This window comes from Orcinus orca, chromosome 16 (assembly GCF_937001465.1).
Source record: "Orcinus orca chromosome 16, mOrcOrc1.1, whole genome shotgun sequence".
NCBI lineage: Eukaryota > Metazoa > Chordata > Mammalia > Artiodactyla > Delphinidae > Orcinus > Orcinus orca.
In genome coordinates this window covers 2,442,979-2,470,435 of record NC_064574.1, presented here as the reverse complement: position 1 = coordinate 2,470,435, position 27,457 = coordinate 2,442,979, and the positions used below count along the sequence as shown (strand labels likewise).

Below are 27,457 nucleotides of genomic sequence, written 5' to 3'. Positions count from 1 at the left end.
GGCACTCTGCTGTGGGGCACTGGTAGTAATTTTAACTATACTTTTTGTGCTTCTTCTGTTATTAAGGTGAAGGAGCGGAATTAATCAGCGCTCCAAATCAGTAGATCAACTGTGGGGGGAGGGGAGCATGAAGAGATGAATGCGAATCTTTTATTTTCTAGAAAGCGTTTGGCCCCTTTAAAGCACAGCTCTCAGCATTTGTCACCCAAATGTCAACATGAGCTGTTCTCTGCTCTCACACGTGGGACTAATGCAAAGACTCGTGAGAACTCATGCAAAGAGTCAGCGCTTCTACGATTTTCTTCAAGGAGTCGCCTACTTGTCACATGCAGACATCCCTAACACACCGCTAGCACAGGAGGTGAGAGGGAGTCCAGGGTCAATCACAACGAAGATGACACAGGTGCCCTTTCCAAACCACAGCTTCCTCCCCCCAGAAGAAATAAGGTAGCGAAGGCTTCACCTACGCAGAGGCCCAGACCAAAGGGATCCAGTCAACCCCAAACAGCCACACCTACAGGCACCATCCGGGCAGGCCGGAGGCGGGGGATGGGGGACACGACGACGGCCTCCACCCCGCCCTGGGAGCCAGGCACAGCGCGCCAGTCTCGCAAAATTTACTGACGAGCTCACACCAGTTTTCAATAACAAAAGTGCAGCGCATGGAACCGGCCTTGCTAGGAGCGAGGAAGGTGCCGAGGACCAATGAGGAGGTATTTTAATAAGTAGGTAAAAAGTATTTTGACATTTTCCATAATGTGCTACAACCCCGAATTCTCTTTTTTAAACGTTACTGAAGATCAAACATATCTTCCACTAAAAGGTCAAAAGACACATAATGAGCAAAACACAACCTTTAATAAAACCCTCCTACAAACTCAAAAACAAACAAACTGTGCTGTAAGGGGCAGCCCGCACATCTCAAGTAACTTACACCCCCCCTCGCAGCAGGGGGGCTCCCACAACCACCCCAAAACGCTGCTCTTGGCTGGAACCTCCCCTCCTCCCACCCGTGTGACATCAGGTCCTTGCCAGACTTCACCACGGCTCCAAACCTCACAGCACTTTGACAGCAAATCCTTCCTTCCAAGACGCTGAAATCCTCTCAAGGTGACCAACCGTTCTTTTCCGAAAGCATGGGGGACACAGGCACAGGACGTGCTGTTTCTACTACTCCTGTGCGGCGGCACACGTTACTACACAGCAGGGGAGGAGCGCTCCGAGTCCGCGCAGGCGAGGCGGAGGGCATGGAAGGGAAGACAGGGAGCCTCCAGTGCTGGAGTTTCTCGCTGCCCAGGAAGACCGAAACAAAGCAGCGGGACGCGTAATGCCGTGGGGGACCTTTCGCTGGCGAACCTAAAGAGCTGCCGAGATGACGGGAGACGGAGCGTGGGGTCAAGGAGGCTCGCGGTCCTCCTGCACCGTCTGTACCTCCGAGGGACCCGCTGATGGGAGAGCACGTGCCCACCGCTGACTTCACTGGTAATAATTAAGGTAACCGGCATCCTCTAATTGAGGACACCGTGCCTACGAGGAGTGCTGAAACAAGGCTGCAGAGCAGGCGTGAGGCAAGGGCTCCGACCAGGAAGGCTGTGTGCCCCGCGACTCCTCCAGGCTCACCTGGGAACTCTGCCATCCTGGTGTCAGCAGGGCAGCGAAAGCTTTCCGTGCAGCCTTGCCCAGCCTCGTGGAGGGGGCGTCACTCCGCTAACCTCACCAGGAAAGGGGGGGTCCCTAGCCCACCGGCAGGGGACACCAATCACAGCCCAGCATAATAAACGAGCAGGAGAGTTCAATGAGGACACAGACCACATGCCTGATCCCAGAAATCAGAGAGGGAAGTGCCAAGCATGGGAAAGCCACGGGCCCAGGCTGAATAACCCAGTAAGTTGTCCCCGGAGCACCAGCTGCTACTGCTCTCCATCGTGCGGGGACTGGGCAGGGGCACACAGAGCCAGGAAGGGAGCAAAGGACCCACTCGCTGGACTGGCAGTCCTAGCAGAGAAGCTCTGCAACGCAAAGAACTAAGCTGGAGCCAAGCACTGCACCAGGTAGGAGGCCCCCACTACCACATCACACACACACACCCGCACACACACTCGCATGCCCAGGACCGTCCCGCGCCGGGGCAGAAGCGCACCCCCGCTCGCAGCAGGCCCACGCAGGGCCCATGACCTCCGCGTCCTGCCAGCCCGACAACTTCCTGGACGCCCAGCTGCAGGGCACGAACGCACTCGCCCGGCGGCGCGGCCACTCACCTGGGGGCAGCTGGAAGTTCTGGATGTTGGTCGGGTTCTGCGGCGGCTGCGGCAGGCGTGGGGCGAGGACCGTGGGCGTCAGCGTGGCCCGGATCCCGCCGGTGGTGGCCGAGGGCGTCCTGGGCAGGCTCTGGGTCACCGCGCTGGTCGAGCCCTTGGGCAGCCCGGTGGGGGTACCGGGGGCCGGCGGTGGGAGGCCGGCGGCGGCGGGCAGAGCCCCTTGCATAGTTGGCCCGAGGATCATGCCGGCCCCCGCGCCGGCCGGGCAGCTGGCCGCCAGGGTCTGCGGCGGCGGGGGCGCCGGCTGCAGCGCAGTCTTGGGCGAGTCGGCCTTGGCCACCTGCGCGGGCGCGGCGGCGGGCCCTGGCTGACTGTTGGCGGCGGGCGCCGGGGCAGAAACGGGCGCTGGGGCCGGGGCGGGCGCGGGGGCGGGCGCGGGGGCGGGCGCGGCGCTGCCCCCGTTCTGCGCGGCCACCGGGGGTCCGGCCGGGGGACCGGGCGGCCGGGCCAGGCTGGCGGCGGCGGGCGGCGCCGGCGGCGGGGCAGCGGCGGCGGGCGCGGGGGGCGCGGCGGGCGTGGCGGGCGCGGGGGGCGAGGGGGCGCGGGGCGCGGGCGCGGGGGGGGCGCCGAGGAAGGGCGGCGTCTGGATGACAGTGGCGGCGGCGGGCTTGGGCGGCGGCGGCGCGGGCGCGGGCCCGTTGTGGAGCAGGCTGACAGCAGGTGCGGCGGCGGCGCGGAGCGAGTTCCCCAACGCGGCGCTCCCATTCAAAGTTTGCGCGGCGCCGGGGCCGCCGGGCGGGCCGTTGCGGGCGGCGGGCTTGGCGGCGGGCTCGGGCGCGGCCGCTGCCCCCGGCGCACAGGCCCCGGCCGCGGCGCCCGCCCCGGCCCCGGCGCCGGCCGCGGCGCTCGCGCCGGCCTCGAGCGCGCTCAGCTTCGCGGCGGGCCCTGCGGGGACAAGCGAAGCAGCGCAGTGAGGACGCGGGCCCGGCCGGCGGCCGCCCGCGCTCAGGCCGCGCCGCGCTCTACCTGCGGGGGGCGGCTCCGGCGCCGCTGCGGGCGCGCCCTCGGCCGGCACGGCTCCGGCTCCGACATGGTTCCCGAGCGCGCCGGCGGCCGCGGCCCGCGCCTCGGGCGCGCGGGGCGCGAGGTGGTGGTGGTGGGCCGCGCTGGCCGCCAGCTGCGACTCGAGCGAGCCCACCAGGTCGCTCACCACTTTCTCGTCCACCTCGCTGTTGAAGAAGACCTCGTCCAGCAGATCCGAGCCCGCCGCCATCTTTCCTCCTCGGCCCGCCGCCGCCGCCGCTCGGCCGGCGCTGGGCGGGGAGGAGGCTCCGCGCGGGCGGGCGGGCGGGCGGGCGGCCGCGGGGGCGGGCGGGGGGCGGCGCGCGCCGGGCGGGGCGGGGGCGGCGGCCGGGCGGGGGGCGCGGGCGGCCGGGCGGGGGGGAGGGCGGCGGCGGCGCGTTGCGCAGGCGCGGCGGCGCGCCCGCCCCCGCCCGCCGCCCGGCGCCTCGCCATTGGCCACGGTGCCCCCCGCCCGGCCGCCCGGCGCCCCACGATTGGCCGCGGCGCTCGCCTAAAAGGCGCGTCCAATGGCTGCGAGCGGCAGAGGCCGGTGCGCAGGAGGGCGGCCGGGGCTCAGCGGGCGGGTGGGTAGCGGGCGGCGGGCTCGGCGCCCTTGGGCCGTCGTCGACGTGGGGGTCCGGACCGCCGGACGGGCTAGAGGCCAGAGGGCAGGAGGACGAGACGGGCAGGGACCGTGGCCGGGACCTGGTGGGGGCGGCGGCAGTGACTGGCTCTTTGTCTCCGCTCGCTCCAAAATGGCTGCGGCCGGAGCTGAGGGGAGAGCCGGGCGGGCGGGCGAGGGAGCCGGGGCCGCCGTGCTCCCGGGACCCCAACGCCCCTCATGGAGTCGCCGCCGCCGCCGCCCGCGGGGACCCGGCGCCCCGGGAGGGTGCGGCCTGGGCCGGGGGCCGAGGCAGGGAGGCGGCCTGGGCGTCGGCGCCATCGCTGCCCGGCGGGCGCGAGACCCGGAGCTCGGCGCACCGGGCGGGGCGAGCGCTGGCCTGCCCCTCGGCCGGGCGCCTTGGTCCGCCCGAGATCCGGCGTCTCGCGCCGTGAGGGCCGCTGCTCGGGCGGCGGGGGCGGGGCGGGGGTCGGCGCCCGGGGCCGCGCCAGGGTGACTCATCTTCTCCGGCGGCGCGGCCCCCGGACACGAATGTCTGTAAATTACTGGGTGAGACGGCGGCGCCGGCCGGGACCAGCAGCTCCCGTAGGGAGCGTCCATCCTGGAGGTCTTCCTCGGGTCCTTATTTCCCGTTCTGCCCTTTTGACGAAGTAAGTTATCTAAAATAACCTTACGAGCACCTTCTCTGTAGAAACAGTTCACGTAAAGTTCTCTCCTGCGTGGTTTCGGGGTTTTTTCACCGAAAGATGATATTCTGGGACATGCCTAGGGGTTCTCTTCTCTCCCCTTTTTTTGGGGGGGCGTGGGCGGGGGACCCAGAGAGGTGCCTCCAGCCTCGCTCCAGCTGAAGAGCCCGCGCCGCAGTCACACGGACCGCAGCACAATGCGGGAAGCTGTTGACACGTAAATGATCTTTTCTAACCGCCTAACAAAAGAACCCGCCGGCCCCCGCGAGCCCCACTCACGGGGCGGGTTTAGACAATGGGCGCGGCGGCTGGAGCCTGGAAAGGGGCCTCCATGGGCCAGTGTTAGGGGGGAACCCTGCGAAGAGAGAACCGGAATTTTGCACCCGAACTTGAGTACCCAGAAGGTGGAACAAACCTGGGGTGGGGGACCTTGCACGCGGGGTGCCTGCGCGCCATCCCCACCGCTCTTTGAGCCCAGCGGGGGCGGACAGTCTGGTTTTCGAGCCAGAGCAGAAATGTGGCATTACGTGTAGAATCTCATCATCTTTAATGTTGACAACTCATTAGAAAATGTTCAGCTGGGCCAAACAAAAGCAAGCTGACTTCAGCCCCGGGTGCGACCTCCGTCGTGGGAAACGGAGGTGTACACCGTAGTCTACACTCAAAACACTCACATCGGAGTCAGGGTAGAAGAGTTAGCAGCCGTGCTACTGGCCAGATCACTGGCTGCCGCGAGACCGTGACCCCCGGGTTCTGAGGCCCTGGGGAGGGGGTCCCCCTCCCGTCCGCCCCTGTAGTTACTCAGACCTTCAGTGAAGGGAGGAGGTGGTGCCATGTGAGGCCCCTCCTGCTTCCCCACAGTGCAGGGACTTCCTGCGTCCTCTGAAGGCCCGCCAGGACCCCTCCAACCCTCCGCGCCTCAGTGGTGCTGACATCACCCCCAGAGTCCTCCGGGGCGCCCTCCGGTCCAGCAGGAAGTGTGGGAGGTGAAGCGTCCGTGCGCCGCCTTCCACGCCCCACCACGCCCCACCCCGCTCCACCCAATTCTTCCAGAGGGGTCGCCCGCAGAGAAGGTGGGAGTTACCGACTGCTTAGGCACTCTCCCGCATCTGGTGCCCTCCAGAGCACGGCCCGCCTGGAGAGCGGGGTGGGGGCGGAAGCCACGTGGCTCCTCCCCTCCTCCCGATAGGAGGGCGGGGAGACGCTACCAAACTGTTAACCTTGGCCACCCTGGGGACTTGAGGCATTTTCTTTGAATATCGCTCTGTGGTTTTACTCGCTTCAACAAGCAGCTTCCCTGTGACTTCTGTAATTTGAAACAAAAATCCCAACTAGCGTGAAGAGAAAAAAGGGCCTGAAAACGAGTGTAAATATAAACACCAGGTTTAAACAGGGGAAAATGTTTATTGTTAAGTGAGAACGGCAGAACCCAAAAACAGTACATCCTTGCCACCTACAGCGGTGCAAACATGCAAGGCCATGGGCAAAAAGGCAGCCTCCCAGGCCGGCAGCTGTGTGGGACTTTAAGGTTTATTAAGCAGTATATTATCTTTTCAATAAAATGGAGACAGCATCAGACAGGCTCTCTTAAACATAAGAATAAACATAGAAGACCTAAATAGACATTTTTCCAAAGAAGATATACAGACTGCCAACAGACACATGAAAGAATGCTCAACATCATTAATCATTAGAGAAATGCAAATCAAAACTACAATGAGATATCATCTCACACCAGTCAGAATGGCCATCATCAAAAAATCTAGAAACAATAAATGCTGGAGAGGGTGTGGAGAAAAGGGAACACTCTTGCACTGCTGGTGGGAATGTGAATTGGTTCAGCCACTATGGAGAACAGTATGGATGTTCCTTAAAAAACTACAAATAGAACTACCATACGACCCAGCAATCCCACTACGGGGCATATACCCTGAGAAAACCATAATTCAAAAAGAGTCACGTACCAAAATGTTCATTGCAGCTCTATATGCAATAGGCTGGAGATGGAAACAACCTAAGTGCCCATCATCGGATGAATGGATAAAGATGATGTGGCACATATATACAATGGAATATTACTCAGCCATAAAAAGAAACAAAATTGAGCTATTTGTAATGAGGTGGATAGACCTAGAGTCTGTCATACAGAGTGAAGTAAGTCAGAAAGAGAAAGACAAATTCCGTATGCTAACACATATATATGGAATTTAAGGGAAAAAAATGTCATGAAGAACCTAGGGGTAAGACAGGAATAAAGACACAGACCTACTAGAGAATGGACTTGAGGATATGGGGAGGGGGAAGGGTAAGCTGTGACAAAGCGAGAGAGAGGCATGGACATATACACACTAACAAACATAAGGTAGATAGCTAGTGGGAAGCAGCCACATAGCACAGGGAGATCAGCTCGGTGCTTTGTGGCCGCCTGGAGGGGTGGGATAGGGAGGGTGGGAGGGAGGGAGACACAAGAGGGAAGAGATATGGGAACATATGTATATGTATAACTGATTCACTGTTATACAGCAGAAACTAACACACCATTGTAAGCAATTATACTCCAATAAAGACGTAAAAAAGAAAGAATAAACAACCACGAGTCAATAATTTCAGTGTTGCTCTGGCTGTGTGAAAGATATGCAGTGTTCGTTATATTTCCTGTGCTTTTGTTATCTGCCTGAAATACAACATAACAATCTTAAAAAAAGACAGGCAGCTAGATGGCAGCTGGTGACCCGACCCTGTTCCCAGAGTCTTGGTTCACCAGACTTCCCTGCCGCAGCCGGCAGCCCTCAGCGCTGCAGACTCAGTCTTGCCACAGTCAGGAGGGGATCCATGTCCCAGGATGAACACATAACTGATTGTAAATGCAGGTGCATTCGTTTCTTAGGGCCGTTGTAACATTATCACAAACTTGGGGGCTTAAAACAACAGAAATTTATTCTCATAGTTCTAGAAACCAGAAGTCCAAAATCAAGGTGTCAGCAGGGTCACACTCCCTCTGGAGGTTCCGGGAGGGTCATTCCTGCCTCTTTCAGTTCCTGGTGGCCCCAGGCATTCTTGGCTTGCAACAGCATCACCAAATGCCTTAATATAAAACTAACATCAAAGAGCTCGAGACCTATAGACAAAAAATTGTAAAACACAATTGAGAGAAGTTACAGAAAAAGTAATTACATGGAGGGATATACCAAGTTCAAGAATTGGAAGACTAAGTATTGTAAAAATGTCATTTCTCCCCCAACATACTCTACAGATCGATGCAAATGGATTTTAAGATCCCAGGCAGGATCTCTGCACAGAAATGGACAAGCTAGGCTTCCATTGCCAGTATGTGAACTCCTACTGAACTAACCTGCCACAGACAGCACTATGAACTCTGGACAACATAACGCTCACCTGGAGTAGTCAGAGTGAGCACAGGCAGGTGCTGGAGAGGAGAAGCCCTGGAAGAAGAGAACGGCCGGGTGAGCTGCCTGCTTTCACAGCTTCTAGCCTAAGGGCAGGCCATGCCATGCAGGGCAGATAAACACCAACAAAACACCTGCAGTCCTGCTGGCCTGAGAGCCAGGAGATAGAGTTTGGGCAATGACACCCTCTGGAAAGTATTTGGGGGCATCCCAGAAAGGAAGGAGTGAGAGAAGGGGAGACCCAAATTCTGTTTGTAACCTGGGCCTAAATCTCCAGGTGACATTGGAACATAGGATAGACTCCAAGCATCTTGGCTAAGAATAAAAGAACTGAGATGAGATCTGAGCTGCTGTCCAAGGGACAGTATTTGCTGTCTGAGCCCCACCAAGTCATCTTTGATTTGCTAACACAAACATAGAAATAATCAAATCAATGCTCTTTGAGTTAATATAGGAGAATCCAAGGTCAACACAAAATAACACAATATCCAGGACACAATCTAAAGTTACTAAACAAAGAAAAGGAGAATCTTGGCCATTCTTAAAAAAAAAAAAGTATGGGCAATTGATCCCTGATACGACACAGGTGATGGAATTAGCAAAAGAAAATTTTAAACTATTGTAATCACTCATGTAAAGAAAAATATGCTTTTAACGAGTGAAAAGATTTTTTTTTAAATCACAGCAGAGTTGGGACTTCCCTAGTGGTCCAGTGATTAAGACTCCGTGCCTCCACTGCAGGGGACACAGACTTGATCCCTGGTTGGGGAACTAGGATTCCGCATGCCATATGGCATGGCCAAAATAAATAAATCAACAAATAAATAAATCACAGCAGAGAACTGTAAAATATATCTTAAAAAGGAAATTCTAGAACTGAAAGTTAAAATTTCCTAAACATAAAGTTAACTGAATGGGCCAAACAGAAGAGTGGAATGACAGAGGGAAAAAAAATCAGTGAACTTAAAGGTATATCAATAGAATTTATTCAGTCTGAAAAGGAAAGAGTGGGGAATAAATAAAAAGATCATAAGGATCTCTGGTATAGAATCAAAATGTTGACATCTGTGCAATTAAAATCACAAAAAGGGAGGAAAAAATAGGGCAGGAAAGAGTATTTGAAGACAAAATTTACAGAATTTTCTGTATTCGGTTAAAGGCATAAATTTACGTGCTTGAAGAATTCCACAATCCCCAACTAAGATAAACTCAAAGGAAACTATGCACGGGCACAGCATAGTCAAACTGTTGGAAGCTGGGTGTAAAGAGAAAAATCGTATGAGTAGCCGCAGGAGAACAACACATCTCATGCAGGGAACAATGAAGTGACACTGCTAACTTCTCATCGGAAGCTTTGGAGGCCAAAAGAAAGTGGACCAACACCTTTCAGTATTGAAAGAAAGCCCGTGAACCCTTTTGCAGAATGCCAAACTTTCAAACTATCTTTCCAGAATGAGGGTAAATAAAGATATTTTGCTATACAAGAAAATTAAGAGAATTCATCACCAGCAGACCTAAACTACAAGAAATGCTAAAGGAAATTCTTCAGAGTGAAGGAAAATGATACCAGATAGAAACCTGGTCATCGGGAAAGAATGAAGAGCATCAGAAATGGTAAATATCTGAACAAATATAAAAGAATATTTTTCCTCTTCATTTCTCTAAAATACATGCCTATTTAAAGCAAAATTATAACAGTGAATGGTGGGGGGTTTTACTGCATTTAAATATACTCTAGCAAATCTATAGCAAACTATGGACCTATGACATTGAAAGTGTTCTACATTTTGGGACTTCCCTGGTGGCACAGTGGTTAAGAATCCACCTGCCAATGCAGGGGACACAGGTTCGATCCCTGGTCCAGGAAGATCCTACATGCTGTGGAGCAACTAAGCCCATGCACCACAACTACTGAGCCTGTGCTCTAGAACCCGCGAGCCACAGCTACTGAAGCCTGTGCGCCCAGAGCCCGTGCTCCACAACAAGAGAAGCCACCGCAGTGAGAAGCCCGCACACTGCAATGAAGAGCAGCCCCTGCTCACCACAGCTATAGAAAGCCTGCACGAAGCAACAAAGACCCAGCAATCAAAAATAAATAAATAAATTATTTATTTATTTATTTAAAAAAAGTGTTCTACATTTTATGTGACTTGGTACAATGTTAACTCAAAGAAGACTGTGAAAAGTTAAGGATACGTATTGTAATCCCTAAAGCAACCACTAAAAAAATTAACACAAAGAGCCATACCTAAAAATACGATCAATAAACTAGAAAATTGAAAAATATTCAGATAATCCAGAAAACAAAAGAGGACAAAAGAAAACAAAAGAGGACATTTTAGGGCTTCCCTGGTGGCACAGTGGTTGAGAATCTGCCTGCTAATGCAGGGGACACAGGTTCGAGCCCTGGTCTGGGAAGATTCCACATAGCGCAGAGCAACTAGACCCGTGAGCCACAACTACTGAGCCTGCGCGTCTGGAGCCTGTGTTACGCAACAAGAGAGGCTGCGATAGACAGTGAGAGGCCCGCGCACCGCTATGAAGAGGGGCCCCCGCTCGCCGCAACTAGAGAAAGCCCTCGCACAGAAACGAAGACCCGACACAGCCAAAACTAAAAATAAATAAATAAATAAAAGATTCCGCATCTTCCCCCAACGTTGGCTTTCCTTTAAAAAAAAAAAAAAAAAGGACATTTTAGAAAGAACAAACACAAAACAAATAGATGATAGACCTAAATCTCACCAACTTAACCATAATATTAAATGTTAAGCATTAAGCACTTCAATTAAAAGGATAGAAAAGCGAGACTCTGCCAATGCTGTTTTCGAGAGACACTTCAAAACAATATATCGTGCAAACACTACGCTTAACAAGGCTGGAGAGGTTGTATTAACATCAGATAAAATGGACCTCCACGCAGTGCTTGTCAGAGACAGAAAGGGACGCTGCCTAATGAAAACTGGTTAACTCATCAAGAAGACAAAAACCATAACTTGGTATGTGCCTCATAGCTTCAAAATATGTGAAGCAAAAACGGACAGAATTAAACAGAAAAATAGATAATCCAACAGCCATTGTTGGAGATTTTAACACCCATCGAACAAATGGACAAAACTCTCGGGATGGACACAAGTGATCTGAATGACAATGTGAGCTATCCTGATCTGATATTTATCAAACACCACACCCAACACATTCTTTTCTATTGCACATAGTACACTCAGAAAGATAAACCAAATGCTGGGCCATGAAACAAATCTCAACAAATTTAAAAGGATTGAAATCACGCAGAATATGTTCTCTGTTTATATTGGAATAAAATCAATAACAAAACAATGCAAACCCCAAATATTTGGAAATACCTAAGTAACCCATGGGTCAAAAAAATCACAAGGGAAATCTGAAAATACTTTGAACTGAATGTTACTGAAAATACAACATATCAAAATGTGTGGCCCACAAGTAAAGCAGGGGATTTAGTTTATAAATGCTTATTTTAGAAATGCTAATTCCAGAATTCATATGGAAATGCAAATGGACAAATACAGCCAAGGCAGTCTTGAAGAACAACAACTCTGGAGGACCTTCGTTATCAGATATCATAACCATGACAGTAATTGAGGCAGTGAGGTGTTGGTGCAAGAATAGATAAATAGGCCAAATGAGTAGAGTCCTGAAAAAGACACATATATACAGTCAATCTATTTATGACACAATGGACAATGCCTTGCAGTGGTGGAAGGATGGTCTTTTCAATCATTGGCTCTGGGTCAATGGCTACCTATAAGGGTGAAAAATAAATCTTGACCCAAACCTCACACCATACAGAAAAAACAATCCCAGCTGAATTGAAGAGCTAAATGTGAAAAGTAAAATAATAAAATTGTAGAAGGAAATATGTTTATAATCTTGGAGCAGGTAAAATTTTTGTTTGTTTGTTTGTTTTTTCACCGAGCTGTGCAGCTCATGGGATCTTAGTTCCCTGACCAGGGATTGAACCCAGGCCACACCAGTGAAAGCACCGAGTCCTAGACACTGGATGGTGAGGGAATTCCTTTTTTTTTTTTCAAGATTTCTTTTAAAATAAGCACAAAAAGTGCTAAACACTATAAAGGAAAAAAGTTGATAAATTGGGCCACATTAAGAGCTTCTCATCAAAAGACACCATTAAAAGAATGGAAAGGCAGTGGGAGAAGCTAGGTGCAGTATAGAAAAAATGGGCACATCACTTCTGATGGATAGAGAGGATGATTGGAATATAAAAAGGGCCCAGCCTCATCGGTGCCCAGGGAAATGCAAACCAAACCCACTGCAGACCCGCCAGAAAGACCAAACTGAAAAGGACCAACCCTACCTAGCTGGCAAGGAGGAGGAGAGTATCTGCTGGTGAGAGTAGGAATTGGTTCAACCACCTTGGAAACTGTTTGGCATTGCATGGCTTAAGCCATGCAACCACTCAGCCTGAGGCCCAACAATTCTGCTCCTCAGACACGCAACAGATGCAAGTCCTGTGTGCCCCGTGGAAGTGCCAGAACGGTCATAGCAGCACTGTTCAGACTCACCCCAAACTGGAATCCACCCCAATTTCCATCACCAGTGAAATGGATAAACAAATGGCGGTCCATTCGTTCAATGGCATCAGGTGGTGTGTTTGGTTTGAGAGAATGTGTCGATGTGTGTAGTTTTTTTGTAAATGTCACACTTGAGTGAAAGTCAATGAGGAAATGTGTCAGGCTCTGTGCATACTCAGCTTTCTGAGCTGGGAAGCCTTAAACACACCCCTCATTCTCTGAGAGAAGGAAACCAGAGCCCAGCAATGGCAAGTGACTTGCCTAAGGCCACCAGGAAACGGGAGACGTGGACGAAAACCCAAGTTTCCTGAATTCTGGGCCAGGGCTCTCCCCAGTACAGCAACCTGCTGTCATCAAATCCTTTTCTTTTTCTGGTTGTGGTAAAGAACACATAACATAAAATGTACCATCTTAACCACTTTTAAGTGTACAGTTCAATACTGTTAGGTATTTGCACTGTGTCACAGATCTCCAGCACGTTTTCATCTTTTCAAACTGAACTCTGTCCCATTAAACAACTCCCTCACCCCCTCCCCCAGCTTCTGGGAACCACCATTCTACTTTCTGTTCCTATGATTTTGATGACTTCAGAGACTTCATATAAGTGGAATCACACCGTATTTGTCCTTCTGTGTCTGGCTTACGTCGTTGGTCATAATGTCCTCAGGGTTCCTCCACGCTGTAACATATTGCAGGATTTCCTTCCACCTTAAGGCTGAACAATATTCCCGAGTATGGGTGGATCCCATTCTGCTTCTCCATTCAGCCATCGATGGACACTTGGGTTGTCTCCACCTCTTGGCTACTGTGAATGACGCTGCTACAGTCTGGTTGTGCAAACACCTCGTCAAGCCCTGCCTTCAGTTCTTCTGGATAAATACCCAGAGGTGGCCTCACCAACATTCTCGAGTTACTTATACTCGTAGGTTTTACCCCCTCAACTACACAGGAGGTCCTAGAAGTCAGGGATCAATCGTCCACTTAGGTGCTGGCGAGTGTCTAACAACCGTCTTCCTGAGCGGGGGGAGCACCTGATTTGTGCCAACTGCCAACACCCTTGCTGTGCAGCCCGGGGAGATGCCTGGTGCTGGAAACCGGGCCCTGCTTGGAAGTGTCCAAGCAGTGGGACCCTGGGTGGCCACCCCTGCCCCACATGGCCAGGCAACACTACCCCCACCCCTTAAGAACTGAAGCCAAAGACGCCCCAGACTCAGGGTCAGGAGCCCAGCAAGGTGGCGCTGGGGGGGTGTGGACTGGGTGAAACTCTCCACTGAAGAATTCTTAGGTTGGATGGTGGGGACATGGGTGCTCACTTTCTTCTTGTTAGTTAAAAGATGCAGTGTGATATATACACCCTTTTATATGCATGAGACATTTAGCATTTATTTTTTATTTTTATTTTATTTATTTAATTTATTTTTTTATTTTTGGCTGTGCTGGGGCTTCGCTGCTGTGCACGGGCCTTCTCTAGTTGCGGCGAGCGGGGGCTCCTCTTGGTCGTGGTGCACGGGCTTCTCATTGTGGTGGCTTCTCTTGTTGCAGAGCACAGGCTGTAGGCATGTGGGCTTCAGTAGTTGTGGTGTGTGGGCTCAGTAGCTGTGGTGCACGGGCTTAGTTGCTCCGCGGCATGTAGGATCTTCCCAGACCAGGGCTCAAACCCATGTCCCCTGCATTAGCAGGTGGATTCTTAGCCACTGTGACACCAGGGAAGCCCGACATTTAGCATTTAAAAGGTAAAACACAAACACCCACACAGATTCACATGGTGCGTGCACCTGCACAGGTGTGCATTCAGGTGCACCCAGCCTCAGGTTTGGGTGGGACCCAGGCACCTGCACTCTGAAAAGATCATTTAAATGATTGTCTCGCCCACTGACACAATCAAAAGGTTGTCTCTTAGGGCTTCCCTGGTGGCGCAGTGGTTGAGAGTCCGCCTGCCGATGCAGGGGACGCGGGTTCGTGCCCCGGTCCGGGAAGATCCCACGTGCTGCGGAGCGGCTGGGCCCGTGAGCCATGGCCGCTGAGCCTGCGCGTCCGGAGCCTGTGCTCCGCAACGGGAGAGGCCACAACAGTGAGAGGCCCGCGTACCGCAAAAAAAAAAAAAAAAAAAAAGATTGTCTCTCATACAAAAGATGTCTGTGCTGCCAGACTTTTCCCTGAGATTCCCTAAAATGAGGGAATAATCGAAATGAGTCATTTGCTCTTTTCTCGGGAAGCAAAGGGAGTAGCATGTGCAGAATGAGCTTAGCAGTCATGAACAAGCCGGTAAATTTCACATCTGGGGGAGGCTCACACGTTAAAACGCTTCCCAGGGCTTCCCTGGTGGCGCAGTGGTTAAGAATCCACCTGCCATGCAGGGTACACGGGTTCGAGGCCTGGTCTGGGAAGATCCCACATGCCGCGGAGCAACTAGACCCGTGCGCCACAACTACTGAGCCTGCGCGCCTAGAGCCCGTGCTCCACAAGAGAAGCCACCGCAATGAGAAGCCCACGCACCGCAACGAAGAGTAGTCCCCGCTCGCCGCAACTAGAGAAAGTCCACACGCAGCAATGAAGACCCAACGCAGCCAAAAATAAATAAATAAACAAAATAAATTAAAAAAAAAAACCTTTCCCAAATTCATGCCAATATGCATTTTGACAGTCATATTTTATCAAAATGGCTTGTGTCATTCAGCAACTGTTTGCAAAATGAACATCCTGCCCTAAGAACCCACATGCTATTTTTTTTAAAGCTTATAGAGCAGAAGGATAGCCCAGCTCTAGAGTGGAAAAGGTTGAATCTTCTCATTAGGAGCCTGACACCCCGCTGGCCCTCTGTGATAAACCTGAGTGGCATGAGAAAAACCAAAGCATGAACTTGAAACATTAAAGACATGACCCAGAGACCAGGAGGGAAGGCGTGCCCCAGGCTGTGGACTCACAGCTCACCAGCACTAAGTCGACTTGATCCATCTGCCAGAAACCATCTGCCAAAACCAGAGTGTTGGTTTTCACCAGCTTCAGGCTTCAGTGCTGGCCGCTGCCCTGGGGCCCAAGGCTCTCCAGGAAAAGACTGGAAAGGTGATGGGGACCTTGGAGTTTCCTTCTCCTCTGTGCTTTTTCTGCATTCATTTTCTTAAATGCATGTGTTGTTCTTTTCTCATTAAAAAAGGAGAAGCACTGCCTGATGTTTCATCTCTCAACTTGTTCTTGAGGGAAAACACACACACTAGAAAGTGCACAACTCAGTGAATTCTCGCAAACTAAACACACCCACGTCACCAGCACCAGATCAAGGAGCAGAATGTGCCCAGCACCCCAGAGACCACCCCCGCCCAGCCACCCCTCCCCAGAGTGACCACCACCTGACTCCTAATATCATGCATTCCTGTAGCCAGGTTGGTGACTGGAGGTAAATGGAGTTATACGGACTTCTGTCTTTTGTTTCCCCAGTGTTTTATTTTGTGTGTGTGTGTGTGTATTGGGGGGGCGGGGGGTTAATTTTTTTATTGTGGTAAAATTCTCATAACATAAAAGTCACCATTTCAACCTTGTTACAGTGTACAACTTCGTGGCATTCACGATGTTGTGCAACTATCAGCCTTACCTAGTTCCAGAACGTTTTCCTCACCTGAAAGGAAGACTGTAAGCAGCCAGTCCCTACCCTCCTATTTCCTCAGCCCCTGGCAACCACTAATCCACATCTGTCCCCATGGATTTACCTGTTCTGGACATTTCACGTAAATAGGACCATGCAATATGTGTCTTCCCTTTGTGTCTGTCTTCCTTCACTCAGCATCGTTTTTTTAAAAAAATGTTTTATTAATTTTTAGGCTGTGCCATGCAGCAGGCAGGCTCCTAGTTCCCCAACCAGGGATCTAACCAATGCCCCCTGCAGTGGAAGCAGGGAGTCTTAACCACTGGACCACCAGGGAAGTCCCTACTCAGCATCTTGTTTTTGAGGTTCACCCACATGGTAGCCTGTGTCAGTGCTTCATCCCCTTTTGTGACTGAATAATATTCCATTACGTGGATGGATCACCTTTGTTTATCCATCCATCCATTGATGGACAGTTGGGTTGTTTCCATTTTTGGAGTAGTGCTTCCGTGAAGATTCGCACACAAGGTTTTGTGTGGACATATGTTTACATTTCTCTTGGGTATATTCCTTGGAGCAGAATTGCTGGGTCACGTGGTGAGTCTACGTTGAACTTACGGAGGAACTGGGTTCTCTTGTGCACAGGCATTCTCTCCCTCAGCGGTAGGTGAGGCTCATCTGTGTTGTTGCCACCCTGCAGAGGGCCCACGCTCACTGCTGCAGGATCCGTGGTTGAACACACCCAGCTACGTATCCACTCTTCAGATGGTGGGCACTGGGGGCTCCAGTTTGCAGCTGTTATGAAGAGTGCTGCTCTGAACGTTCCCTACTTGACTTTTGGTGACACAGACATTTCTTTGGGAATACAGCTAACAGTGGACTGGGCTAGCAATTAGGTGAGAAAATGAAACTGCAGACATCCAGATTGGAAGGAAGAAGGAAAACTATCTCTATCTGCAGATGATGTGACCTTGTATACAGAAACTTCTAAAGGCACAACTAGAAAACTATTAGAACTAGTAAACAAGTTCAGCAAGGTGGCAGGACAAGATCAATATACGAAATATCAATTGTAGTTCATTCAGAAGCAATGAACAAGACAAAAATGAAATTAAGTAAGCAATCCCATGAATATTTATGAGTAAATTAACAAAAGAAGTGCAAAACATATATTCTGAAAACTACAATACATTGTTGAAAGAAATTAAAGAAGACCTAAATAAATGGAAATATATCCCACGTTCAGGGATTGGAAGACTGAATATCATTAAGATGGTGGTACTCCCCAAATTGATTTTTATTTGCGCTCCCTGATACCACTTGTATATCAGACTCAGTACAATCCTTACCAAACTCCCAGGTGGCTTCTTTGCGGTAACTGACAAACGAATCCTTAAATTCCTATGGAAATTCAAGGGATTCAGAATAGCCAAAACAATCTTGGAAAAGAAGGACAAAGTTGGAGCACTCACACTTCCCAGTTTCAAACTTACTACAAAACTACAGTAATCAAGACAGAACGGTACTGGCATATGGAGAGTTACATAGACCAGCTGGAGTAGAATAGAGAGCCCGGAAATAAACCCTCACATATATGGTCTAATGATTTTTCAGAAGGGTGCCGTGATGATTCAATGACGAAAGGACAGTTTTTTCAACAAATCGTGCTGGGAAAACTGGATACCTGCATGGAAAGGAAAGAAGCTAGATCCCTCTCTCACACTAGACACAAAAATTAACTCAAAATTGATCAAAGACCTAAACGTGGGGACAAAAACTGTAAAACTTTTAGAAGAAAATATACATATAGACCTTGGATTAGGTGATTGCTCTTTTGATATGACACCAAAAGCATAAGTAACAACAGCAAAAGAGATAAATTCGACATCCTCAAAATTTAAAACTTCTGTGCCTCAGAAGACATCAAGAAAATGAAAAAAACTGAGAGAGAGGAAGAAAAAGTTCAAATCACGCTTAGAAGAGACTTGTATCTAGAATACATGAAGAACTATCACAACTCAATAATAAAAAGACAAATAAGGGCTTCCCTGGTGGCGCAGTGGTTGAGAGTCCGCCTGCCGATGCAGGGGACACAGGTTCGTGCCCTGGTCTGGGAAGATCCCACATGCCGCAGAGCGGCTGGGCCCGTGAGCCATGGCCACTGAGCCTGCGCGTCCGGAGCCTGTGTTCCGCAATGGGAGAGGCCACAACAGTGAGAGGCCTGCGTACCGCAAAAAAAAAAAAAAAAGACAAATAACCCAATTTAAAAATGGGCAAAAGATATGAATAGACACTTGTCCAAAGGAGAGATACAAATGACCGATAAGAACATGAAATGATGCTCAGCATCTGGGCCAGGACCATGCCAGCCTCCCAGAGGGAGTATGTTACTCTCCACAAAACAGCCCAAGGTGACAGTGCTGAGGGCTCTCTGCGGAAGGGATGGATTCCACAAATACTGACACCGTCTCTGTGCAGATGTGGAGATGTGCTGCTCAGAGCCCCTCCAGGAAAGCACCACTGCCCAGCTGCAAGAAGCAGGGTGAACTAACTGGGAGCCTCCAGCCATTAGCTTCAAGCCCAGGTCACGTTCTTCTCGGGTGATCCCAGCGACCGCCAGCAAGGCGGTAGGTGGGATGAGGACACCTATTTCCGCTCAGCGTGGGACCCCTCCAATGGGCAGGTGCTCCGGAGCTGCCCGCTGGGCTGGCACATCGCGGCCCGGGGTCCCTCCTGCCCAGTCCTGCTGCCTCCCTTTTCCCCCTTGAAGGTGTTTCTTCCCAAGAAACCTCCACCTCAGCATCTGCATCCTGGAGAACAAGCTGGGACTCGGAGTAGAGCGGTTCAAGAGAGCAGGCAGCCGGATGGAGCTGCAGACCGGACCACTCACCACCGGGGCAGTGAGGGAAGCCCATCCCTGACCCAAGGCCCAACTGCTAACACTTTCCCTGGGGATGACTTGGGGGACGGAGCTGGCGGCCCGGCTGGTAGCAGGGGCCGCACCGGCCAGCAGTCTGCCTAGTGTCATGATCCAAACTGAACTGGTTGCTTGAAAGGTAGAGGAGCGGGGGTGGGGGGTGGGGGGAAGATGGAACCGGAGGCTCGTTGACTAAGTTGCACTGACTTAGAGACGATAATGACAAGCTGAGGGCAGTTAAACAATTGAGAAACCTGTGTGGGAGCCAGCAGTCTCATTAGCAGCTTCAAAGAAACTCAGGGGGTAAAGCAGGAAACACTCAAGCTCCCGTTCAGACACGACGGCCAGAGGGGCTGAACTCCACAGACGGAGATCGCTCAGCCGCGGCAGGACCGCTACGCCGACGTCAGGACCCTGCCTGGGACCCCTGGGGACCCCGGGGGGTGGAGACCTGGGTGTGTGCATGCAGAATTTGATTCCTCAGAGGCCTTTAGCCACCTGAGCCTGCAGCCGTGGACCCCCTCCCCAGCTAGAGCCAGCCGGCCCCGGGGGAGACGATACAGAAATCTCTCCCCCATAAGGCAACAGGTGACCGTCCCCACACCCTCTCTGGGCCACCAGGCCTGTCAGAATTAAGTTACAGTGTAGCTGGGACGATACAGCAGGAAAAGGGCTGCAAGGCTCGGCCAGCACATATTGCCAAGACCGGTGGGGCTGGATTCTGAGGGCGCTCCTGGCGCTGTGGTGACTCTTACCGTGAATGGACAGAGCAGCACCCCAGCCTGAGAGGGTACAGTGACCAGGGGCTCAGACCCTCCTGAATGAGGACATGGCTCACACTCCCAGGAAGGCCCCCAAGATCTGCAGAGGTGAGAGCTGAGGAGGGCTGTAGGCTGGAGAGTGGAGGGGCCCCGAGACCCGCTGCAAGCGGCGGGGCCTCACCCACCTTCCTCCCTCCCTCTTCTAAGTCTCCCCCAGGAAGAGAGGCTGGGGTACCCCTGGAGGAGACCCCCATGTGCAAGGGAGGGAACCTGTGGGCACAAGGGGTGACTGTGGTCACACAGATCTCCCTTCCAAAAGAGACTCACTGCCCAACACAGGAGCGGGGCTAGCAGACTGCCCGCAGCCATTAGAGGCTTAGGGTCCGCCTCAGATTTCACTGAGGTGGTGCCCTTCTCAGGGTGGCCCCAGTCAGCCCTAGCAAGGCCGTGGTCCGAAGGCCTGGCCATTTCTGCCCCACGTGAGACTCCTCCCCTGAACTCCAGAGCTCCTGCCGGCAGGCAGACTTGGTCAGGTCCCAGCCCAAGCAGACTTCTTCCACTTTTCTCCTCACCGGTGTTAGCCCCCTTAGGCCCTTTGTACCTTACTTGTCTCAGCACTTTCTTCCTGGAGACCCTCGCACTTGGCCTTTATGTGCTGACAAGCAGGACATCCAGGGAGGGTTGGTTTATTAGCTCAGCAGGTATTTGGGGAGGATGTGTAATAGCATGCCGGGGGCCAGGGCGTCCCCAACCTGCGTTTGCACCTGGCTCTGCTAGGATGGTAGGTACGTTCCTTAACTGCCCTCATCCTCGTCCTCCTGTCTGTAAAATGGGATGATTATAGAGCCCCACCCAGGGCGCTGCTTCAAACGTCAGACGTGTGCGCGCAAACTGCTCAGCACGATGCCCAGCGCACACTCGGCTGTGAGTTGCAATTGCTGTTCTCCTTTCTTCTCTGAGCACTCCTTCAAGGTGTTTGCTGCACGGGCCTTATTTTTCTCTGCAGAAATTAGAATGCATAGTCCGCACTCTACAAGCGCACCTTGTTTAATTATGCTTTGCTTTATTGCACTTCGCAGATATTGCATTTTTCACAAACAAGTTTTGTGGGAACCCTGCGTTTAGCAAGTCTATCAGCACCATTTTTCCAACAGCATTATTTTAAAATTAAGGTACGTACAATGTTTTTCAGACACAACGCTACCGCACACTTAATAGACTACAGCGTAAAAATAACTTTTATACGCACTGGGAAACCAAAACCATTCATGACTCACTTTATTGTGACATCCGCTTTATTGCGGTGGTCTGGAACGGAACCCACAACATCTCTGAGGTCTGCTTGTATCAGGGCAGGGAGGGTGACCACAGGCCTGAAGACCTGGAGCTGTAAGGTCTGGGGACTCCAGGCTGAAGGCCTGAGTCTCCTGTGCTACATCAGCGGTCCCCAACCTTTTTGGCACCAGAGACCAGTTTCATGGAAGACAACTTTTCCACAGACGGCAGAGGGAGGGGGGGATGGCTCGGGCAGTGATGCGAGCGGTGGGGAGCGCTGGGGAGCGGCAGATGAAGCCTCGCTCACTCGCCCACCGCTCACCTCCTGCTGTGCGGCCTGGTTCCTAACCAGCTCGGACCGCTACTGGTCCGAGGCCCGGGGGTTGGGGACCCCTGTGCTACATGACTGACTGGGATAAAAGGCTGGCTGCTTGCGCGGCAACCCCAGCGCAGCCTTCCCAGGAGCAGCCCGCCAGTCCTCTGCCAAGGCCTGTGGTAAAAGAAACCTCTATCTGCCCCGCTCATCCGAGTACGGAAGTCGGCCCCGTGGGTGACTGCTGACAGAGCATGTGGACACCTGGTGCCAAGGCACTCCTCTGAGCAGGGAAATGCCTTTCATCCCCAAGTGAAGGAACAGCCCTGCTGAGACATGGACACCCCGCCCCAGAGAGCATCAAACGAGGACCAGGCTCCCGTCACACGTTGCTGTGGGAGTATAAAGACGTGCAGACACTTTGGAAAACCGTCTGGTGGTTTTTCACAATGTTAAACATAGACTCACCATATGAGCAGGCAATTCTACTCCGAGGTGTATACGGGGGGAAATGAAAACATACATCCACTCAAAGCCTTGTACACGGTGTTTACGGCAGCATTATTCATAGTAGCTGAAAGGCGGAGACAAACCAAATGTCCATCAACTGATGAACACGTTACACCAGCATACAACAGAATGTTATTCAGCTACAGAAGGAAACAAAGTACTCATACGTGCTGCAACGTGGATGAGCCTTGAGAACATTCATAAACGTATGCATAGTGAAAGGAGCCAGTCACAAAGACCACATAGTGTATGATTCCATGAATGGGAAACGTCCAGAACAGGCAAATCCACAGTGGTTACCTGGGCCCTGGGGGACAGGGCGGTGGGGAGGGACCGCTAGTGGCTATAGGGTTTGGGGAGTTGTGATTGGAATGTTCTGGAATTACACAGTGGCGACGGCTGCACAATTCTGTGACTATACTAAACACCACTGAGCTGAACACCTTCAATGGGTGAATGTTATGGTATGTAAATCATACCTCAACAACGTTGCTAAGCAAACAAAGAAATGAATGAATAGGCGTGAGTTCAGTGCAGCCCAGCGTGGAGAGAGATCAGACTCGGGACCACTGGCCCCGAGATTCCAGGGAGCATGGTAAACCCATTTGTGAAAACACTTCCATGAACCCGGGGAGACTCCCAAGGCAAACGTGGTTCTCATGCTTGTTGCTTGGGAAAGACAAATATCTACTCCTGGAGGTCTGCGGTCGCTTGTATGAACAACACGAGCCACGGCAATGTGTTTTTGGTGCCGTCCGCCCCGTCCAGCTGCTGAAACCTCCTGGAAAATCTGGAAGCAGCTCTGGACCGAGGCATCTTCCTGGAGGAGAACTAGCTTCTCAGCCCGGCCCGCATGCTGCCCCTTCTGCCACACACGCCCCCGCCCGTCCGAGGGCGTCCGCGTCACGACAAGCGTCTGCCTCGGTGCCCAGGCTTGGCCACCGAGCCTTTGCGTTCAGGGGCTTAAGGCAGCCACAGAAGGGAAGGTGTATGGTGTTCACAGGGTGGACCTTCACACTTGCAAAAACACCCGTGTGCCCGGCAGGATGCTTTCCATCCACACTCCAGCCTCTCGCCAGGTGAGAACGTCAGTACGCAGACGAGGGGTCCTCACGTTGGCTCCCGAGCCCTGCCAGGTGACCACAGGCTTTGGGAGGCCTGGATTGTCTCTACCACTTCTTTATTTTATTTTTTTAATTTTAATATTTAAAATAGTACATATTTAATTTTAAATATTTAAAATATTTAATTTTTAATATTTAATATGCGGATCTTCGTTGCCGCGTGCAGGATCTTTTAGTTGCAGCATGCGGACTTTTAGTTGTGACATGCGGGATCTAGTTCCCTGACCAGGGATCGAACCTGGGCCCCCTGCGTTGGGAATGTGGAGTCTTAACCACTGGACCGCCAGGAAAGTCCCCCACCCCTTTATTTACACGACTTCATTCCTGGGGGCTGCGGTTCTGCCAGGCCGGCGCTCGTGCGCCATCAGGCAGGTGCAAAGACAAGCGCCCAGCCTTGGAGCTGACTTGGAGTTCACATCCTAGGACGCTCCCCGGGTAGGCCTTTGGGTTACTGTGGCAACTCCCTGGGACGCATCCTGCATCCTTTGCATGGGGTCAAGAGAGGACAAGGTGAAGGAACTCTCCCTGCAGTGCCCAGCTGCAGCCTCAGGACAGTCTGCATCTGGGGCACCTGTACAGCGTGCGTTCCTTGAATGAAGAAGCCGCATCTGGCATCTCCCCCGCGGCTGAGCAGGGAGCACCAGGGGGCAGGGTGTCCGGGTCAGCAGCCTGAGACTCAGATCGGAATCCCAGGCTGGCCGCTCAGTGGCCGTGTGACCCTGGCCGAGCATCTAGCCCAGGCTGGTCTCCTCACCATTAGGCCCCGGGGGGCCGCCATCCTGACCTCTAACAACCTGTGTACATTGCAGGGGGCCTGTGACTCTGTACAGGGCATTTGTTCTCTGTGTGTCTTTCCCTTGTGGCCCTGTCTGTGCGGCCACGGTCTGCTCATGTGTGGTGCCCAGACTGACCCAGTCTCCTGCTAGAGGTCATGGGTCATGGGGGTCTCCAGCTCTGCTCCAGTGAATGTCTGCTGCCAAACAGACACACGCGTTGGGCCCTTAGAGGGATCTTCTGTTGATAAATATAAACGACCCTGACTGTGCAGGCAGTGTGCTCGGGGGAACACCGGGGACCCCACAGTCCCCTTCCCCACTGCCCACACCCCTTTTCCGACCTCCTCTCGGGACCCACCAGGAGGCAAGGTGCAGGCGGCTGGCACGGAACGCTGGCAGACCCCTGTCCAGGGCTCTCTCGTGGCCCCCTTCAAGGTGAGCCAAACAGCAATGGTGCACCTGCCTCGTGCCAAGCTCTGCGCTAGAACCCGAGGCCAGCGTGGAAGCTCTTAGGGTGTGAGGGCAGGTCACCCTGAGCCGCTGGCCTCCCCGTCACCGTGGCTGACGGCACCCTGCCCCAGGAAAAGCTGGGCCGGAGGAGACGCCCAGGGCACATAGCAGAGGGCGAGGCGGGAGGAACCAGGGGTGGCCCCGCGTGCTCTGCCTCTGGGGAGCCAAACCCTCACCACTGACTCTCTTCCTCCCTAAATGAGGTGGTGAGGGAGCCCAGGCAGAGGGAAGGGGTGAGGAGGGCCTTGTGGGGTGGGTGAGGGTGGGCCCAGCTGGGGATGCTGAGGGCCCAGGGGACCTCAGCCTCCCTCGACCCTCCCTGTGTGCGTGGTAGGCCCCGGTCACTAACTACCTTTCCAATCATCCTGCTTAGGGAGGCCCCACACATGCAAGCGGACGCTGGTGACCCAGGATGAGCGGTTACAAGGGTCCCTCCCGCACGCTGGCCTGGTGCAAACAGCTCGCTTGCACTTTCCATCCTCACAGCACGAGGCACAACCTGGGCCCCACTTTTCGTGCTAGAGGCACAGCCAGGAGGCTCTGGGGCCAGGATGCCAGCCAGGTCTGCCTGACCGGCCCTGGGTGGTGAAGGTGGTGGCTAAGGGGTCCCAGGAATGTGCACCCTAAGCTGTCCCTGAGCTCTTAAAGCCCTCAGCATCGAGGGGCTTAATCATCACCAGGAGAGGAAAGCCGACTGGCCTGTCCATCTTCCTGTTCCCAGGATGTTCTCTAAGTGTTTTCTCTCTGTATTTCTGAAGGGCCACCACGTTAGAATCTGACACTCGGGGACCTAGTGTCTGGGGCTGCCAGAGTCCCGTCAACTTTGCTTACCTCTCCCACCAGCTGGGCCTGGAAGGGTGGGCCGAGGCTGCCCAGCTGGGTCTGGGTCCTAACACACTTTTGTTTACTTCCCACAGCACGCCTCGTCACCAGAAGGCTCAGCTGGGTGGGCGGCCGGCGGGGGAGACAAGGAGTGGAGGTAGGGAAGGGAGAGGGGGAGGAGAGGGAGATGGAAGAGGAAAGAAGGGGTAAGGGAGAAGGGCGAGGAGAGGAGGGGGGTCCAAAGATGCAGGAACCTCAAGCCACCGGTGCTCACGGAGCCTCCAGGGAAAACAGCCCTGCAGGCCCCGGGGATGGGGATGGATTCCCACCGGATTCACAGAGAGCAGAGACCTCGGGGAGAATTCCTGGCCGTGTGGGATCAACCCTGCTTTACTCCCTGACCACAGAGGCCCTGAACACAGCCGCCCGGGCCTCCCAGCCCTGTGACCTGCCTGAAAAGCTCCTGGTACGGGTCACCTTCAAAGCCAGCCTTGCCCTTGCCACCCATCCCGCCTGCAACCCTCAGCTTCCTCCTGGCTCCTGGCTCTCTGCGGGCAAAGGCTCCCTCCTAGCAGGGGGACATCTGCCCCTCTCGGGTGTTAGGTCCCGAAGGAGAGGAGGGGACAGGCAAGGTCCCACCCTGCTGGCACGTCCCCTGCTTCAGACCCCAGACTCGATTTCTGTTTTATCTGTGTCCACCTATCTATTACTAATACATCTTTGAATCAACTCACCTGTTTTGTTTTGCTCCTACTAAGCAATGATACCTGTGAAATCAGTGGCTGGGCCCATCATTCCTTCTCAGGTTCACATCAGTCACAAAGTGGCCTTCTGTGGCCACGTGCCCCTCACCTGCTACAGGACACGGGCTGCGATGGAACCCCGGGCCGGGTCCTGGGTCCTTATCTTCACACCCGTCCTTAATAAAGGACGCTGTCCTCCAAACACACAGGGCTTGGTACGTGGCTCGTGGGTGCAGTGGAAACCCAGCCAGCCGCTTCTGTGGTCCTCTGAAGGGACCCCCGTCTCCCATGCACGGGCCCCTAGCACCTCTCAAAAGCCCAGCACAGGCATCATCTTCTGGGGTCCTCACATCCAGCAGTGACATGGGCAAGACAGCTGTCTTCTCAATCTGGCAAAAGGAGAAACTGAGGCAGGGAGTCCAACCTGCCCAGGGTTTTTCGTCTTCTCAGCTCCCCTCTCTACATCCCCAGGCTCAGGAGTCTAAGGCTTGGTGATGACCGAGCAGGTGGGCACTGTGGACAGCTGTTGAGGGTGGAGGTGCTGTTCAGGGAGGGGTGTCCCCTCGCATGGAAAACAGACCACACCAATGTACTCCCGGGCCAAGTTGAGGCTCCGTACAACTGCTCCCCCTCTCAGACCTTTCACAAGTGCCCTCCACTTTGGGCAGGACACCAAGGAATGAGTGGCAGGGCCAGGCTTCCTGGACCTGTGCGCCACATATATTTTTAGCCTCTGCCCTGCCCGGGCATTTGCAGTGACCGATGTCCTCAGGGAACCACCCAGCTGTACACCCGGGGGCCCGGTGGACTCTCAGAGGTCTCCAGGAACTGCCCCCTGCCCTGATCCTGGAGCTCAGGATCCAGCTCCCCCTTCCAAGGTAGAATCGGCTCCAACTGGGGAGGAATGCATCCCCACCTCCAGTACACACAGAAGATTGTGGAGAGAGTTCCGAGGCACAGAACCTGTGACCTTAGGCAAGTCGTGTTCTGGACCTGGGGGAAGTGGGGGGCAGGAAGACCTCTGCTGTGCAGGGGGACCACCAGGCCAGATGGTCGCTGAGGTGGTCAGGAGACCTGGGGTTGCACCAACGCCACACAGGTGCACCCTGGGGAAGACTGTGTTGTGCTGTCCTGTCTCCTGTCCAAGGGCAGGACGCCCCGATGCCTGGAGACCTCTCTTACTGGAGTTGGGCTAACCCGGGGGCCGCGCTGTCCAACCTCTCCTCACCAGCGCAATTCTCCAGGAGCGGAGATGCACTGGTAAATCTTGGCAGATCTATTTAGAAGACTTTTCCATCTTCTCTTCTGCTCCTTCTGTGCTCCCTTTTCTCCAACCCAATACTGTTCTCTTACTGTTGCCAGGTGCTGGTGGAATGGGGGGATTCACAAAGGGCAGGCGGGGCAACTGTCCTGTGCTGGGTCTCAGTTTCCTCTGTAAAATGGGGAGTCAGAGCCTATGTGCGGGTTGCCGTAAGGTGTTCTCTGCAGCGGCTTTCATTTTTCGTTTGGCACTTATTGTA

General features: G+C 53.3%; 3 protein-coding genes across 6 annotated transcripts in view; 2 read left to right on the top strand and 1 right to left on the bottom strand.

Moving 5' to 3' along the window:
* Positions 1-3,593, bottom strand: part of TAF4 (TATA-box binding protein associated factor 4) — a 72,142-nt gene extending 68,549 nt beyond the window's left edge. Inside the window, exons 1-2 of one of the 4 annotated variants that reach the window (XR_007472417.1) lie at positions 3,285-3,592; positions 2,259-3,203 (exon numbers count right to left, since the gene is read on the bottom strand). Coding sequence is in view for 3 of the 4 variants with exons in the window: in XM_049700050.1 (XP_049556007.1) it covers positions 2,259-3,531 (1,273 nt within the window). In the remaining variant the exon portion in view is untranslated. Of the gene's footprint in view, positions 1-2,258 lie in introns of all 4 variants that reach the window. The other 3 variants (XM_049700052.1, XM_049700051.1, XM_049700050.1) reach the window with 3 other exon arrangements.
* Positions 1-27,457, top strand: part of MTG2 (mitochondrial ribosome associated GTPase 2) — a 164,707-nt gene that overhangs the window by 72,100 nt on the left and 65,150 nt on the right. The gene's annotated exons all lie outside the window — the stretch shown is intronic.
* Positions 3,792-26,422, top strand: LOC125961405 (translation initiation factor IF-2-like). The gene is made up of 4 exons (XM_049699176.1): positions 3,792-4,592; positions 25,290-25,351; positions 25,602-25,748; positions 26,409-26,422. Exons 1-4 carry the CDS (start codon positions 4,162-4,164, stop codon positions 26,420-26,422), a joined length of 654 nt encoding a protein of 217 aa, XP_049555133.1. The 5' UTR covers positions 3,792-4,161.

What these genes read in the sequence shown, in the direction of transcription:
- LOC125961405 (XM_049699176.1), top strand. Translation starts at nt 4,162, where the DNA reads ATGGAGTCGCCGCCGCCGCCGCCCGCGGGGACCCGGCGCCCCGGGAGG. An exon ending in CGTTCTGCCCTTTTGACGAA is followed by an intron (nt 4,593 to 25,289) that starts GTAAGTTATCTA and finishes TACTTCCCACAG; the next exon opens with CACGCCTCGTCACCAGAAGG. An exon ending in GGGGGAGACAAGGAGTGGAG is followed by an intron (nt 25,352 to 25,601) that starts GTAGGGAAGGGA and finishes CCCTGACCACAG; the next exon opens with AGGCCCTGAACACAGCCGCC.